The following is an 18,520-nucleotide window of genomic DNA, read 5'->3' as shown; positions in this document are numbered from 1 at the left end:
TCTACTAAAAATTCTGGGGCACTGATTTTATTCCTTGCTGAGAATAGTATGCCTGTGCATGTGATGTCCCCTGCTTGTAATAAGGGAAGTATAAGAAGAAGACAAAGCTGAAAGAATTTTATAGAGATGGTGCGGAAGCCCCATTCAAATGTGCGTTCAAGAACCAAGCTTTCTGGCGTGAGTGTCTATGCATTCTGCTTATTGTTTAAGTAATAAATACTTGGAGTCAAGTTTTCACTACTTACAACTAAATGTGCATTAACTGAAATATTTCTAGATTAAACTTTTTATTTGTCACAGCATTTTCTCTTAGATGTTGAGTTGAACCCCACATTAATCTTACGAGGCTTTGAACTATAGCTGTCACCTCTGCTGAATTAACTTAATTCCATTTGTTAGTTTACTCAGACCTCAACCCTGTGTGAGAATGACAGCATCTCAATAATTTCCAACAGAAATATGCTCTCAGCAACGCTTTACCTAACACATCTCATTTAACAAAACCAGCATTTTCTTATATATCCTAAACATGGCCTTGTGATCCACTTTTAGGTAGTTAGACTTAAGTGAAGGTTCAAAGGGAGATGATTTAACACCAGAAAAACTACATTTCCCCCTGTTTTTCTTTCTTCATTCATTTTGTGTGAGAGGGAAGGCACTTGCAAGAAGTGCTCAGGGACTAGGATGCCAATCCGGGTGATACTTGGTAAATTGTGGCTTCCCTGGGATTGAATTTAGATTTGTGTATGCTGTTTTCCAACCTCATCTTATCTTTGGAATAAATTTGTACACTGGGGACTATGACACCCATCTTTTGAGCAGCACGAAGTAAGACAGCTTATCAAAGATGGTGAAGAGGAAGAATGGAAGAATAAGATCCTTCATGACATCGTGGGGCAGCAGAATCAACACCAATGTCTGTCTTCTTCCAGAAATCTGGTTGTGAGAAAAATAATTTCTATTTATTTAGGCCACTATTAGTAAAACTTTCCAATATTTACAGGTAGAACACCTTTAATTCATATTTACTAGTATATGAGTAAGTTGGTTGATGAAGCAATATTAACTAATTTTCTCTCAAAGAAAGTTTTGGGGAAAAACTTCCTTCCAATATGATGAATGAATTAAAATCGATGTCCAGGAAATGACTGAGTTAGCCTCCATCACAGTGTTCTTCTCATATCTGCTTCATTTTAGTGGGGGCTCTAAAACTTATGCTGTTCTGGTAGTCAACATAACATATTTTCTATTTTAGGGGAGTGCTTACATATAATAATACAATTTCTAGATCAACTCCTCAAAATGTGTCCTTGGTAGGGCAATTTAGTGTAAATGACCCTTTTACGTTGTCTAAAACAGTGTTTAAAAGCTCAAAGTGTTTTTTCCTCTTTAAGTAGCCCACCTGCTAATTCATTGAAGTTCACAAAAATCATTCAGATATTTAAGAGTAATAGAAGTATTATTAGCTTTGGACTAGGACCTTCTAATATGCTAACTTGTTGTCTGTTAATAATATTTAAGTCATATTCTATCTTTTATTGAGATACATCCTTAATGGATTGTTGGAGAAAATGATACAGAGATTATCAATTACAAAAGGTTGGACCAAAAAGAGGCTCTAAAATTCACTTTATAATGAGAGATGTCACTGTTACCCAAATTTCCTTTACATGCCCAGAGATTTATTTCACCATGCTCTTGATTACTAAGCATCCACACGAAAAACACTGTTGGAGAAGGGCATATTGTTTTTTTGTTGTTGTTGTTGCTGGTGGTTGGTTGGTTTTGAGGGCCACACATGGAGATGCTCAGAGGTTACTCCTGGCTATGGAGCCAGAAATCATACCTAGAGGTGCTCAGGTGACCACATGGGATGCTGAGGACTGAACTCGCTTAGGCTTGTGTAAGGCCGGTGCCCTACCCACTGTACTATCTTTCTGGCCTCACACATTGGCTTTTATGAGGAAAAAATAAGAATTCCACCAGTGTTCTTCTCATGGGGGAACCCCATAAGCCAAATCACAGAGAATGGAAAAATTTTATGCCACCTTTCTATAGCCTCAATTGTACTTACATGCTCAGCTATCTACACAGCAGAGGCATCTTCCATATTATATGTGCCTAGAAGATGCCAAGTGTAAGTCGTCTTCTGAGACTCCCGGCAACAAACAAAAATGAAGAGCTAAAAATTTCCCTAAGTGACTTTGATATAGACACCAACGGACAAGCATATTTGGGAGGGAATCAAAATGCTTATTTGATTGAATGTACTCTTTCTGCATTTATTCTGATGTTCATTCTCTGAAAGCATAAGAATCCTTCTAATGTATAGGGATGGATAACAGATGGCATAACAGGAATTGCTCATCTAATACATACATTGCAGAACAGATTCATTTAATCATTCATATGTCAAATATTTATTTAGCACATAGTATGTGCCAGGTAGTGCCTTTGGACTATGAGAAAATAAGAATAATGATAAAGCCTCTGGTTTCAAGAATGTCTCAGCCTAATTAGAGTGGCAAAACTGAAGATAATTGCAAGAACCTCTGTCATCAGTATTATTCTAAGAATAAAAAAATACTTATTTTTTCCTCTATTCCCTTAACTTTTAAGTCTATCCCAATCAGCCCATCTGTTTTTCATATAGTCCTTTTGTCCTCTGTTTTCTTGATTTATTTTCTTTATGTCTCTCTGTTGAGATCAGGAGTCTAATTTTAATTTCCAGTAATTTCTTTAAAATATGGGAACAAGCCTAGGCAGTGAATGTTTGAGGTTTTCACTCTCCTGTGATATGTCATACTTAATTAACTGTCACCTTCACTATTAATATTAACTGGGATATTAATTTGATGAATTTTAATTTCTCTTAATCATAGCATTACACTGATCATTCATTGGATGCCTCTTTATAATAATGCAGAGTGCTGAGGAAAAATATTAATAGTATATTAAGGTGTTTTTTTAAAGAAAAGCTCTTTAGTAATTGCATATTTTCCTGTGAAGAATATCTGCTTCTTGAACATGCGTAGGCACCTCAATTTCCTTGTTAGTAAATGCATATTTTGTCTCCATCACCTCCTGACTCTTTAAATGAAAATGCTTTTGAATTTAAGAAATGTTTCTCTCCAGGAGAACTCTCCAGGGTCCGCTGCATTATCTGACTGGTGAAACATCTGTACTACTAATGGAAGCATCAGAAATATAAATGTTTTGCTCTATTTCTTTGGTAGCAGTCTGTGGGGAGGTGGTACCCAGGAGGAAAGAGCTGAGTTCAAGGGCAGTTGATCATCAAAGAAGTCATGTGTATTTGCAGACTATTCTTACTTGCTTTTCTTCTCACTATTTAAAAAGGATTTTTGCTTTTTTTTTTTTTTTTTTTACAATTTCTTCTTCTCTTCCCTTCTTAGTTCTCATTCCTCCTGCACAACCTCATCCCATGTACCTTAGAACACTGAGGAAGATGCCAATTGGATTGCTCCTTCCAAATCCCAAAGTATTTTCTATATTACTGGTACAAAGAGCAAACCTGGTGGTGCATTTTTAGGATGAGTCCAACCACTCAAGTCTAACCATTTGGATGCCAGAAACATGGAAACAGAATCAGTTCCAGTTCTCTCATTCCCATGTGAGCCTAAGATACCGGAAGGTGACTGCCCTCCAGAGCTTCCATTTCCTTATGAATGAGATAATGATGGCTGATCTTTCTTTCATAGTTCCTGGAACCTGGTTGGGAGCATTTCAAAAGCCAGGGGGTGAGGGAAGACAAAGACCAGCATGGCTGTGCGGGTAGCCCATTTCTGGGGTCCACTCACCTCCAGGTACACCACCCAGGGCATCACCAAAGTTGCCACGAGTAGATCTGCCACAGCTAGACTCACCACCAGGTAGTTGGTGGTGGTCTGCAGAGCCCTCTCCCTCAGCACGGCGACACACACTAGTCCATTGCCAAAGACGATGGCAAGGATGAGCGCGCAGTAGGAGAGGGCATAGTAGGAGTGTGGGCGGGCACAGCTGGGAGTCGTGGCGTTCTCTGCCTCACAGGTGAAGTTGATGTGGCCACTCAGCTGGCTCAGAGGTGCCATAGTCCAGGGGGAAGGAGTGATCCCAAGGTGTTTCCTGGGAGGAGACATAAAATAGCGGCAGAAAATTCAGACTTTTGTAACTTAGATGCTTGGGTATATATTTTGATTTGTGGCCTTAGCAAATACTTATTGAGCACTTCCTACATACAAGACTTGGTTCCAAACATGGAAAATTACAGTAACGAACAAAAGGAATAAAATCTCTGCTTTTGGGGCTGGAGCAATAGTACAGCGGAGAGGGTGTTTGTCTTGCACGCAGCCAACCCGGGTTTGATTCCCAGCATCCCATACGGTCCCCTGAGCACCGCCAGGGGTAATTCTTGAGTGCGGAGCCAGGAGTAACCCCTGTACATCCCCAGGTGTGACCCAAAAAGCAAAAAAAAACCCAACTCTGCCTTTAAGAAGCTGCTAGTCTGTGTATGTTGGTGGGGATGTGGTGACAAAGGAACTCATCCTCTGCTGATAAAAATGTTTTTTGGTTCAACGCTTATGGAAAATAGTATAGAGGCATCTCAGGAGAGAAAGAATAGAGATGTCATATGAGCCAGAAATTTCACTTCTTTGTATCTATATTCAGGACACAAAACTTGATTTAAAAGGGCATGTACACAACAATATTCATTGTATCATTTAGGACAATAGCTAGGATATACAATTGATCAAGGTGTCCAACAACAGATGAGTGAATAATAAAGGTGTGGTATATACATATGCAGCTGTAAGAAAGGATGAATTCCTGCAATTCCCTGCGACTTGGATGGACCTGGGGAATATTCTGTTAACTGAAGTAAGCCAGAGAAAGAAGACAAATACTAGATGATCTCACTACTCTGTGGTACATAGAATAACAGGGCAAAGGAATGCAAGATATCAGAGGAGAGATACCTAGATTACCCCGATCCCTAGGTCATAGAACCTGAGAAAGATAGGGAAGGTAAGAAACTGAGGCCGGAAGAACACATTAATGAAATGGGGCAGGGGTCTTGGATACAAGACCTCTTGGATGCAATGGCAGTGTAGAGTTGTGGTACAATACAACTAAACATGGGTCTAAATTACAACAATGAAACAATTAAACTGTACCTGGCAGGGGTTGGAGCAACAGTACGCTATGGAACAATGGTAGATAGGGAATTTGCCTTGTATGAAGTGGACCCAGGATTGAGCCCCAGATTCCCACATGGTCTGCTGAGCACTGCCAGGAGTAATTTATGAGTGCAGATCCAAGAATAATCCCTGAGCATCCTGGGTGGGTGATGCAAAGCAAACAAGCAAACAAGCAAACAAACAAACTAACCACACATATATACCTGTCAAGGAGACAGGTTGGGAGGTGGTGGGAGGAAAATGGGACATTGTTGGAAGGAAGTTAACATTGGTGATGGGGTAGGGGCTGAGATGCATGACTGGCCTCCTATGTGTAACTTCTAGTTAAAGGAATCAGGTAGTCCTCATGAAGAAGATGACAACTGTGTTAAGCAGGGAAGGACACTGGGTCCAGGATTGGTTCAGTGTTTGAGCCACTGGCCTCCCAGGTGTAAGATCCTGGGTTTGATTCCCAGAAATAACAAGATAAATGAATGAATAAATAAATAGAAGACTTAGAGAACATAAATCAATAGAGAAACCTAAGGAAGAAGGTGTTTATAGCAGAAAGAATAAGGTACAAAGACAGGCAGATTGGCAGGTTGAGAAGACATTAGGGAGGACAGTGCCACTAGAGCCAAGTAGGGGAGTTGTGTTAGGCAGGAAGGACATGTCTTAGGGCCCAGAGTTAGGAAAAGCAACAACGGGGATTCTAATCCTGGAATGATTCCTGGTCCACACAGAGTCCAGGCGTGGTTCTCTTAATGATTTATGCTTGGGCTCTGGGTGAGAAAGGGAGCAGTTTCAGGATTAGAATTCCAGCTACTTTCCATGTCCTAATTTTGGAGTCTCAGAATTACTTCTTTCTTCTGAGCTTTGGTTTTCCTGTCTGTAAGAGGGAAAGAATGGAACCCATCACTTAAGTGTTTTCTGAGGAACACTTAAGGTCAAACATGGACTTCCAGGTTGTTATGAACTCAGCAGGATTAAACATTTTATTTAGTCAGTTATTTGTAACAATTGCAAAATATTTGGATTTTCAGAGTACTTAGACTATGATAAGAAATAAGAAATTCAGATTTGAAAATAAGTATGATTATTCACAGATGATGTGATTATATATGTATATATAGATATATACATGTACATCTATATATAGATATTAATATCCCTAGGGTTTAGGGATATATTTAGGGACATATATCTCTAAAGTTTTCACTTAAAAAACATTAGAAACAAGGAATAAGTGACGGGGTACAAAATGAAATATGCGAATGTATGTTTCACTCTTTGTGAAAATGAGTGAAAAGGAAAAGAAATTCATAAAACAGTCCCATTTATCATCACATCAAAAAGTATTAAATACCTAGGAATAAGTTTAACAAGGAAGGTAAAATACATATGTAATAAAAACTGTAAGACAAATAAAATATAAGAAAAAGATACAAAGGAATGAAAAATATTGTCCATGTTCATGATTAGAGAGAATTAATAGAGTCAAATATGTATCTTACAAAGGAAATATGCATATTTATTTGAAGACTTATCAAAATTCATGATATTTTAAAAGAAAATATATCAAATATTAAACATTTTATGGAACAACAGAAACCCCTGAATAGCAAAGGCAATTTTGAGAAAAAAAAAAGAAGAAAAATGCAGAATTTGGGGATATAATTTAGAAACCAAGACCATATAAAGGGAATAGGAAAATTTCTTCAACAGCATTGGGAAAAGTACATAGTCATATGTAAAAGAGAGAAACCAGAGCTGTCTATAACTTCATCCATAAAGTATAAATTCAAATTGATTTAAAACCTGAATATAAGACCTCAATATAAGAAATCCGTAAAATACAATAGAACTTTTTTCTCTGCCCTGACGAGGCCCCAAGTTGCAGCCCATGAATGGCTCCTCCAGCTCCTGAATGGCCATGATCCCTGAGGCACACAAACCAATCTCGGAACCCAGTGGCTTTTGGCATAAATCTCTCCATACTTATTACTAAAATATCAGAAATCCAAAATTGTGCGGCTGCTATCGCCACACATCATATGCTCTTCATAATCAGCAATAGAAAACAAATTATCTAATGATGCTTTTTTGGCAGGTCTGATTGTTGGGGAAAATTCCAAATAATAATGGTGGGTCTTTTGTTGTAATATTGAATGTGATAAAAGTGAAGAGAGAGTAAAGTGGAAATCATCTGCCGCACAGACAGGGGGAGGGGTGAGATGGGGGTTATATTGGGTGGAAAATGTGCACTGGTGAAGGGATGGGTGTTTGATCATTGTATGACCGAGACTTAAACTGGAAAGCTTTGTAACTGTTCTCACAGTGGTTCAATAAATAAAAAATAAAAAAATACAATAGAAGAAAACATTGAAATATGTTTCATTTAATACTATTAGTGATAGAGAGGGCATTGGGAACTCAACCCCAATGTCAATGAATAAAATGTATGTAACCGGGACACACCAAATTGAAGTTTATGAGTAGTGAAATAAAATAACAGTAGAACAGAAAAACCTGAATAGGTGAATATATTTGTGCATCATTAATACTATAGGATTAATATCCAAGATATTATACAGAGTTTATGGAACTTAACAATGAAAAATAACACAATTGAAAAATAGGCAGAACATCTGATAAGACTTTTTTTTCAAAGAGAACATTCAATTGGCCAATAGACATAAAAAAAAATTCTCATGATCACTTATTATTAGGGAAATGCAAACCAAAGTCATAATAAGTTCGTGGGATATAGTGTAGAAGTTGAATTTAGTCCTTGCCTGTGTGAAGCTTTGGACTAAAGCTCTGGCATCACAAAAATACATACAAACAAATAAGCAAAAAACCCCCATATGAACAAACCATGCAAGACCATGATAACAAAGGATTTATTTATTTATTTTTTTTTTTATTAGTGAAAAACCATGAGGTACAGTTATAGGCTTACAAATTTTGTGCTTGGGTTTCAGTTATACAATGATCAAGTCCCCATACCTCCACCAGTGCCCGTCATCCATCCCCATGGGTCCCAGCATCCCCCCCCCTCATCCCCCCCCCCCCCGTCCCATCCTGCCTCTGTGGCAGGGTATTCCCCCTTGTTCTCTCTCTCTTCTTTTGGGTACTGTGTTTTGCAAGAGAGGCTTTGAGTGGCAATCATGTTTGGTCTATCGACTACTTTTAGCATGCTTCTCCCACCCTGGGAGGGCCCTCACAACACCCTTCATTTGGTAATCTCTTCTCTATCTGAGCTTCCTTTTCACCTAGAGCCTGTGGCTGGCCTTCCATTCATGGGGCAAAATTCCTGGTACTAATCTCAGCCATTCCTGTGTGTCACTCTCACTTTTTGTTGCTTTATGTTCCCCAGATGAATGCAATCTTTCTGTGTCTATCCCGCTCTTTCTGACTCATTTCGCTTAACATGATACTTTCCATGTAGTACCACTTGTATGTAAATTTCATAACTTCATCTTTTCTAACAGCTACATAGTACTCCATTGTGTAAATGTACCAAAGTTTCTTTAACCAGTCATCTGTTCTTGGGCACTCAGGTTTTTTCCAGATTCTGGCTATTGTAAAGAGTGCTGCAATGAACAAACAATTGCAGATGTCACTTTGACTATACCTTTTTGCCTCTCTGGGATATATTCCCAGGAGTGCTATAGCTGGGTCAAATGGCAGATCAAATTCTAATTTTTTGAGAGTCGTCCATACTGTTTTCCAAAAGGGTTGGACCAGCCGACATTCCCACCAGCAGTGAAGGAGGGTCCCTTTCTCGCCACATCCGCGCCAGCACCGGTTGCTTTTGTTCTTGTGGATGTGGGCCAGTCTCTGTGGTGTGAAATGATATCTCATTGTGGTTTTGATCTGCATCTCTCTGATGATTAGTGATGTAGAGCATTTTCTCATGTGCCTTTTTGCCATTCGAATTTCTTCTTTGCGAAAGTTTCTGTTCATTTCCTCACCCCATTTTTTGATGGGGTTGGGTGATTTCTTCTTGTGGAGTTTAACCAGTACCTTGTATATCCTTGATATCAACCCCTTGTCGGATGTGTACTTGGTGAATATCCTTTCCCATTCTGTAGGCTGTCTTTGTATTTTGGTCACTGTTTCTTTGGAGGTGCAGAAGCTTCTTAGTTTAAGATAGTCCCATTTGTCTATCTCTGTTTTCACTTGCTCAGCCAGTGGCGTGACATCTTTGAAGATACCATTAGCTTCAATATCATGGAGAGTTTTGCCGACTTTGTCTTCAATAAACATTATGGATTCTGGTCTGATGTTGAGGTCATAAATCCATTTTGATCTTACTTTTGTGCATGGTGTTAGGCAGAGATCTGAGCCCACTTTTTTGCATGTAGCCGTCCAATTTTGCCAGCACAGTTTGTTGAAGAGGCTTTCCCTGCTCCATTTCACTTTTCTTGCCCCCTTATCAAAAATTAGATGATTATATGTTTGGGAGGAAATGTCAGTATATTCAACTCTGTTCCATTGGTCTGCAGCTCTGCTTTTGTTCCAGTACCATGCTGTTTTAATTATTACTGCCTTGTAGTAGAGTTTGAAGTTAGGGAGGTTGATTCCTCCCATTTTCTTTTTCCCAAGAATTGCTTTAGCTATTCGTGGGGGCTTATTGTTCCATATAAATTTCAGGAGTGTTTGCTCCATTTCTTTGAAGAATGTCATGGGTATCCTTATAGGGATTGCATTGAATTTGTATAGTGCTTTGGGAAGTATTGCCATTTTGATGATGTTGATTCTCCCCATCCATGAACAGGGGATATTTTTCCATTTCCTCGTGTCCTCTTTTATTTCCTGAAGTAGCGTTTTGTAGTTTTCCTTGTACAGGTCCTTTACTTCCTTAGTTAAGCTGATTCCTAGATACTTGATTTTCTGGGGCACAATTGTGAATGGGATTGTTTTCTTGATGTCACTTGCTTCTCTTTCACTATTTGCGTATAGGAATGCCATGGATTTTTGGGTATTGATTTTATGATAACAAATGATTTATATCTGTAAATGAGCCTTTACCACAATGTCCATTGCAGTATTTTTAACTATAGTTATGAAAACAGTCTAAATTCCCGCTGTTTCAAGATGAGCAAAATTTGGTGTATATATTCACAATGGAATATTATTCAACTATAAAAAAGATGAACAATTTTTCCATTCATAGAAAAGTGAAAGAAACTCAAAGGTAGTATGTGAAAGATAAGTCTAAAGAAGAAAGGAAAATATTAGATGATGTCACCAAATTGTGCAATATAAGGAGATGAAACAGATGAATGTACAAAATAAAAATAAATTAGTGGACATTAACAAAAGAACTGAGCTAACCAAAGGGATGTGTGTGGGCAATGTACTAGACCGTGGTGGGTGCTCTTTGATGTACCTAAAAAAAAATAAGAACACCATGGATGTGGCTCAGTGGCGGAGTGCGCGTCTCACCTGTGTCAGTCCCTAGGTTTGATCCTCTACAGTGCTCATAGATAAACAAATAAATGAACAGTTAACAGAAGAGACTTTAGAAAACTGGAATGAATATTTTTTCAGGTATGTGTTGTTCTTAACACAAAATGAACTCCTTTGAAATTTGTTTTTAAAGAAATATATGTGGAGCTTGTGGTGGGCCTCTTGTTTCAGGCCCCAGCAAAAACAGAGACTGACTTAGTGGCTAGGATTTGCTCTAATTCCTTGTGTCTGTCACTCTCTTTCAGATTGGAGATTGGCCTAACTGTGGGCGAGATTTTGTAACTCATTTTGAAGTGTTCCAACCTGGAAAAGTGGAAATGTTTAAGTGAACAGATTATTGTAAGGGGTGACCAATCTGAAATGAATTCAGAGAAGTGTGAAAATTTTTGTTCTTTTAGAGGAGAGTCCATTATGACAACATTAGTTGTAAATGATCACTCTGGACAGAAAGTGAATGTTCAAAGTAGATAAAAGGATACGCATGGTAATCTTTCAGCATCTTTATTGCAAACCATAATGCCTAGAATGAGAGAAAGAAAGAAAGAGAGGGAGGGAGGGAGGGAGGGAGGGAGAGAGAGAGAGAGAGAGAGAGAGAGAGAGAGAGAGAAGTACCTGCCATAGAAATAGGTGGGGTAGGGGTGGGACTTGGAGGGGTGGAGGGAAACTGGAGACACTGGTGCTGGGAATTTAACTGGTGGAGGGATGTGTATTGGAACATTGTGTGACTAAACTGCAATCATGAACAGCTTTGTAAAATAGATAAATAAATGTTTTTAAATAAAAAAATATTTATCTTGGCACAATGCTTGCACTCAATGCCTTCTAAAACAATACTTTTAAGTAATATTTATAATTTTCTCACTCTCCATTAGTGGAGAAGAGCAGCCACTATCACTGGAAATATTACTGCTGCCACCAAGATCTTTAGAAATATCCAGTGTTTTATGACTGTTCAAAGATATCTACTCCTTTGAGGCAAGCTCAGACCCAGTGCACCTGGCCTTTTGTACTGCACCTTAAGAGCTGTGGCCAGCCACTCTTTCCTGGGCTGGGCAGTTATATAATGAAGTCTTAATTGTGTCTTACCTGGGAAGTAAGAGGAAAACATAAAATCTTGGGCTAATTCTTACTATCTTCAAGATTTACAGAACTTTTGTTGAGTTCAGACAATTTTTTGGAACAACGATCTGGTATCAATAGCTAATTATACTAACGGACATCCTCAACTGTGAAAATCAGTTCTGAACCTGAAATTGATCTCACAAATTGCACGAGTTTATGATGTGGCAATTTTCCCCCCCATAGTACTGTCTCTGGTATAGGACTCCTTAACAGCAGGTGACAGTAAGACGTGATTGTCTAGGCAGTTTGTGATGAGTTGTGGGTGTGACAGATGATAGCAAAAATGAGAGAGGCTTGATTACTCCCTACGGCTCAGTTAATTGTTTCAAAGTCTTCCTTTCTTAGATCTTTCTTCTTTTCCTCTTCCTTTTCAAACAATAATGCTTATATAACAGAGGTGGATTAGGCTTTCTCCTTTTTTGCCTTCCTCTGACAAAAATGCTAACAGAGCAAACTGGTCTCAGGAAGAAGAAACAGCCTAGAAAATGCATAAATTTAATAAATTCTCCCCAAGACTGAAGAAAGAGTAAAGTGGTCCTGTAGGATGCTTGCTTTACATGCAGCTGTCATGGATTTGAGCCTCTGCATCCCATATGGTTCCCTGAGCACCACCAGGAGTGATCCCTGAGTACAGAGCAAAGAGTAAGCCCTGAGCACTGCCCTCAAATAAAAATAGTTCCTCTAAGTAACTATAATTATACCTTTATTTCATTATCAACAATATAAAGATAAATCACACATGATACTCTATAAGGTTATTGTGAAGTTAAAATAAAATAATGTATGTAAAAACTTGGCATTGTTGGCAATTTCAATTAGATAATTATTTGTTGTGGAGGTTCTCTTGTACATTCTAGAATGTTTACTGATATTCTTGACATCTACCAACTTGTGCCAAATGCACTCCACTCTGCTCACTTCACAATAATAAAAAATATTGCTAGACATTCATATTATTATCGTTTTTCACTTTTAGAGGGATGGTAAAGGGCTCAATTAGACTTCAATTGAGAGTATTTTAAGGTTTGGGAAATTAGGAGATTATTGGTGACCTCAGCAAAGGGTGTTGCTGATTAAGATTGAGTTGAAGGTGAGAAAGTGCTGAAAGTAGAAGTAGATGACTATTGGCCTAATTCATTACATTGAACCCTACTGACAAATTTAAATGTGCCTTTGAATTTATTCAGAGTTAACAAAGGGTTAAATTGGTTTTTGTGGTTTATTCTAGCATTTCTTGCAGTGAGTGCATACTGCAGTTTTGAAAACAGGGGAAAAGAGTGGTTCAGTTCCCTGCAACTATGACATTTGTCCAGCTCTGGTGATTGTCAGTCTCTTCAGTGCTGAGCTGGTTTGTGTGGAACATTTGTAGGGAACTTCCTTAGAACTGGTTCCATTACAGGATCCCATTGAGTTTATTAGGAAGATACCTAGTAAGCATTAGAGGGTTTTAATTGTTTTATGACTTTAAGGATCTTAAACTAAGTAGACAATAAATACAGCATACCTAGTAAGGGTAACGACAAGGGCACCCAAGTTTTTGATATCTTTTGAAGACAGTGATTATTCCCATTCCTGGTTTACTACTGTGTGCCAGGCACTAGTACTTAATATTATCTCATTTTAACATTTACTGCCAACTGAGGGTTAATATTTTGCTTTGTAGATAAAAAATGACTGAGTAGAGGTACACTAACTCTATCAAGATTGTCCATGTATATGAGGAATTGAGATGAGTCCAATTTTGCTTTGAGTTCCCTAAGTCCAAAACTCATGACTTATTTCATATGTTTATGCTGGAGGTAAAAGTTGATATGGTACCATTTCCAGGTAAAGATGTTTTTCTTCTACCCAGGACCAATATTAGTTAGTATATTGATAGACTGTTAGTTCTATAATAATAAGTTAGTACCATAACCAAATCTTTGCCTTTATCTTAGGTCCTTATTTTTTAACTGTTCCTAACTTTTTTTTTTTATCTGTTGTGTTCTAACCTCTAGATTTCAGTCTGGGTTATGGACTTTAATGCAGACTTACTAAATTATTTTGAAGAAATGAATGGTTATAGCTAAGTATTCACTAGCGTTATCATATTTAATTCTCACAATGATGTAATGAAGTGCTCTTATTATCTGCATATTTGAAGATGAAGAAAATAAGTAACAGAACAGTTAAATATCTTTCTGGAGTCATAAGCTAGTAAATTATGTGGGTTTAATCCAATATTTGTATTAAGAACTTATGTTCTTTTTGTTTTGTGTTTGGGCCACACCAAGTGATGCTCAAGGGTTATTCCTTTTCTTCTGACTCTACTCAGGAATTACTCTTGGTGGTTCTCAGGGGATCCTATGTGATGCTGGGGATTGAACCCGGGTCAGCTGGTGCCATTTGCTTGCAAGGCAAACACCCTACCCACTTTACTATTGTTCCGACCCCAAGAACTTATATTCTTAACTGTTCCACTTTTGGGGTGAGGGAGACAGAAATATCTGAAATATGGAGTGATTTTAAAACATCACTCTTTTAGTGTATCTTACGCATGTACCTCAAGTGCAGGTGCACACTTCACAAGAGCTGTGGGAGTTACATTGTCATTATTATTAGAGATAGTCTTTAGCATTTCTATGGCACTCTGTTCTTGCAAATTGCATCTAGTTTATTTTTCCAATGAAGATTCAAAGAGCATTAAAATAAGCTTATTTATTGTATATGTACACATATATATTATATATTTGGTAGCAGATGTAAGGACAAATACCCTAGTTGGTACTGAGATCCAGCAGCTAAGATAGCATAGTTTATTTTTACCTCATTAAAACTGCCCAGAAAAGCAGAGCAGCCTCACTTTGCACTATAACCTCTAATGATAGAGCATCCTGACATTCTGAGATAGAACAAAATTCAATAGATCAATCAATAAGCAAACATCAATTGATAAGTTTGATGCATTGTAAATTAATTTTATGTTGAATTAAATTTATTTTATATTTGCTTTAATTCATATTTCATAATAACTATCTTGTGTATACTTCCAACATTTGTCCTTCTTGACCCTTAAAAATGTCCAACTTAAAAAAAAGTGTCTGAATAAGAATATTTCTCAAATATTTTCTGCTTCTCTTTAGCTACAAGAGACCCCAATAGTCTTAAACAGAAAGTCTTTGTTTTTACCTAAGGACAGACATCTTACTGAGCTTTTAGTACCAATGAGCAAAGGCACTCACCTCTAAAGTGAAAATGGGCAGGTAGAACAAGTTTAGACTCCAACTACCACTTTGCTACTGCTGCATTATTATTTCTTCATATATTTTGAGAGTATCTAATTAAACTAAATACATGAATTGGAGCATGCCTACTTGCAACAATTTTCACTGACCTAATATGATTTAGCAAGTAGTGAAAGTCCCACAATTAAACAACAATACTCTCAAAATCATATGCCATCATTAAAGAAAACATACACAATTATCATCTCAAGTACTGCATATCTCTATGGGAGTAATTGGATTCTGACTTGGAAACAGCCTGACTTAAAATAGACTATTGAAAACAATACTTCTCTAAACCCTCAGTCCTGGATTTCTAGGGCACTGAATTGGGGATTTTAAATAACAGACCCTTACAATTAGTAAAACCCTTAAGAGCAATATAATCAACTTCCATACAAATCTCAGGAATAGTAACAGCTCTTTATTTCCATCTTTCAATTTTTTCTTGATATGTCTTCTAGAACCCACAAGATTCTATTTTTTCCAAGAGGGTGTAGTAAAGCAAAATTGTTTAAAAAAATGAGACAAAAATGAAAACAGTTTTCTAAGGATTTCAGAGTTTTATATAAGAGGGGGTACAGAGTTTGAATGCATATTCTTATAAAACAATAAAATGCCAAACTGGTTAAATCACCTTTCAAAAAAACAACATGTATTAAACTATAAATGAAAAGCAAATTACTTACCCTGAAATTTCCTTCTGATTTCAGGAGACTGTAGAGTTTAGCTCCTTAGCTAAACTGCAGCTGTAAGCTGACAGCCGACATGCCCAAGCAAAGCAAACTTTGCCTTTCCCAGGACACAGAAACTGTGGAAACGAACAGAAAGAAAATCACCCATTTTATTCTCTAAGGTGAAATCACTTGTGTGCTGCTCTTCCAGCTTCCCTATTAGACCTTACTGAATGTTTCATAGCTGCTTTGGAATGCATCCGTCTTCTCTACTGGATTTGGGAGCTACCCTAAACTGAATGTTGCTTGGGTCAACCCTTCAGAGGCTCTGTCCTTGGTGCTGAAAGAGAGGTGGAGTAGGCAGATGCAAGATCCGTGTTTCTACTGCTCTCTTTCCTCTCTGCTTCTATCTGCTCTGTGCTATGCTTATTCAGTGCATGTGCATTTTCTCCTCGGTGCTCCTTTTAATCCTAGTTATCCCCCTGTTTTTCACTTTAATTCTTTAATTGCTGTTGAATAACTCTAACCTTTCTCATTTTGATTGCCGTTTTAGCTTTTGGTGGGTGTAAAACTGACTGGTTTAGGAGAAGGAACAAATCAACAAATTGATAACACAAGTGGTTAATTGAAACTAGTACAATTTAGAACATAATTGACAGAATAATTAAACTTGGAGGTGTAAGTCTGTCTGGGGAAAGGAGGTAAAGGGAATATATTCTAGTGGAAGCAAAACCAAGGCATAGTGATTAACTTGAAATAGCAGCACCCATTGTCTTCAATGTTTACAAATTTTTTTCAATTAATTATTTTATTAGTTGGTGTATGTGAGCTGATTTAAAAAAAACTCAAGCCTAGAACTGACTGGAATGAAATGCAGTAAAAGGCATTATCAGTGTGCTGTCACGAGTGAGTGTGTTTCTGAAGTAACACTAGAACTAGTAACACTAGAACCTAACTTAATGGTCACCTGTTCATAAAAGTTTTACACTTAATCTTAACTTTTTACTGATTTATTTTAAGAAAATAAAGGGGCGGAGCGATAGCACAGGGGTAGGGCATTTGGCTTGCATGAGGCCGACCCTGGTTCGATCCCTCTCTCCATCTCTGAGAGCCCGGCAAGCTACCGGGAGTATCCTGTCTGCACGGCAGAGCCTGGCAAGCTCCCCATGGTATATTTGATATGACAAAAACAGTAACAACAAGTCTCACAATGGAGACGTTACTGGTGCTTGTTTTGAGCAAATCAATGAACAATGGGAGGACAGTGCAGTGCTTTTAAGAAAATTTGTTTTTTTCTTTAGACAGAGTGACAATTCTTTTACTTTCCTTTTTACTATTATTTTTCTGCCAACTGTGAATGTACTTGGCAACAACAGTGCACACTGTCATGAAAACGAGTCTTAGATTATAATGGAGACCTCTGCTGGCTGAGAAAGCTGCAACAATGTCGGAGTGCTCTTATAAAGAACAACCAACATTATTTATTGAGCATGTACTATTAACCATTAACCAATGATTTTAATGCCTTTCATTTTTAGTCTTTAAACAACATTACAAATAAGGAATTATTTTTTTAAGTCTCAGGTCAACTGATGCTTAGAAGGCTCAAAATAATACCTAAAGGTCATACAGGGGCTGGAGTGATAGCACAGTGGGTAGGGCATTTGGCTTTCACGCAGCCGACCACGATTCGATTCCCAGCATCCCATATGGTCCCCCGAGCACTGCCTGGAGTAATTCCTGAGTGCATGAGCCAGGAGTAACCCCTGTGCATTGCTGGGTATGACCCAAAATGCAAAAAAAAAAAAACCCCACACCAAAAAAAGGCCATACATTCCAAAAGTAGTGAGCCAGAATTTAGTTATAAAGATCTTATTTTGAAGGCTGTTCTTTTAACAGGCTCCAAATAATTCTTCCCAAATGTGAGAAACTTCAGTTTCATAGAAAAATAGTAACATGTCACATGATAATACTAATTATAATGACAAAATAATAGTGATACAACGTCTTTATGATTATATTTTAGAAAGAATTTTCTAATTCCTGGTCCTGTCTGCATCTTACACAGTACTTATGATGATCATTTTTACAAGGTTGTTATGGACTGCATGGTATCCCTTTCAAATTCATATCTGAAAGTCTTAACCTCTGAATGTGGCTACACTTGGAGATAAGGTCTTTAAAGAGTGCTTAAGTTAAAATGAGATCATTATAGTATGCTCTAATCCAATATAACTGTTGTGCTGTTAAGAAGAGAAGGAGACTCTGAGGACACACATGGAGAAAAGGCTTTGTGAGAAAAAGAAAGAAGCTGGTCATCTGCAAGTGAAGGAGAGAGGGTTCAGAGAAAATCAAACCTACGCAGTTATTGAGATACACTTCTAGACTCCAGTACTATGAGAAAATAAATTTATGTCATTAAGTCCCTCCAATATATGGCAGTTTGTTATGTTAATTCTAGCAAACTAAAACAGAAGCTTAGATCAGATAGAGAAGAGAGCACCAAATAAAGGGTGTTGTGAAGACCCTCCCAGGGTGGGAGAGACATGCTAAAAGTAGTCTATAGACCAAACATGATTGCCACTCAATGCCTCTCTTGCAAAACACAGTACCCAAAAGAAGAGAGAGAGAACAAGGGGAAATGCCCTGCCACAGCGGCAGGGTGAGATGGGGGGATGGGGGGTGGGAGGGATGCTAGGACCCGTGGTGGGGGAGGATGGGCACTGGTGGAGGGATGGGTACTTGATCATTGTATAACTGAAACCCAAGAACAAAAATTTATAAGTCTATAACTGTACCTCATGGTGTT

At 37.9% G+C, this 18,520-nt stretch overlaps 1 protein-coding gene across 2 annotated transcripts in view; it reads right to left on the bottom strand.

The window, feature by feature from the left end:
• The window catches only part of DRD3 (dopamine receptor D3), a 62,600-nt gene extending 46,530 nt beyond the window's left edge, over window positions 1-16,070 (bottom strand). The window contains exons 1-3 of one of the 2 annotated variants that reach the window (XM_056109412.1): window positions 15,942-16,036; window positions 15,727-15,848; window positions 3,819-4,122 (exon numbers count right to left, since the gene is read on the bottom strand). In XM_056109412.1, coding sequence (XP_055965387.1) covers window positions 3,819-4,088 — 270 coding nt within the window. In that variant the 5' untranslated portion in view covers window positions 4,089-4,122; window positions 15,727-15,848; window positions 15,942-16,036. Of the gene's footprint in view, window positions 1-3,818; window positions 4,123-15,726 lie in introns of both variants that reach the window. The other variant, XM_056109411.1, reaches the window with a different exon arrangement.
• Window positions 16,071-18,520: the final 2,450 nt, after the last annotated feature.

Source organism: Sorex fumeus, unplaced genomic scaffold (assembly GCF_029834395.1).
Source record: "Sorex fumeus unplaced genomic scaffold, SorFum_2.1 ptg000265l, whole genome shotgun sequence".
Lineage (NCBI taxonomy): Eukaryota > Metazoa > Chordata > Mammalia > Eulipotyphla > Soricidae > Sorex > Sorex fumeus.
Note: the sequence above shows the minus strand (reverse complement) of the source record. Positions and strands in the feature narration are given on the sequence as shown.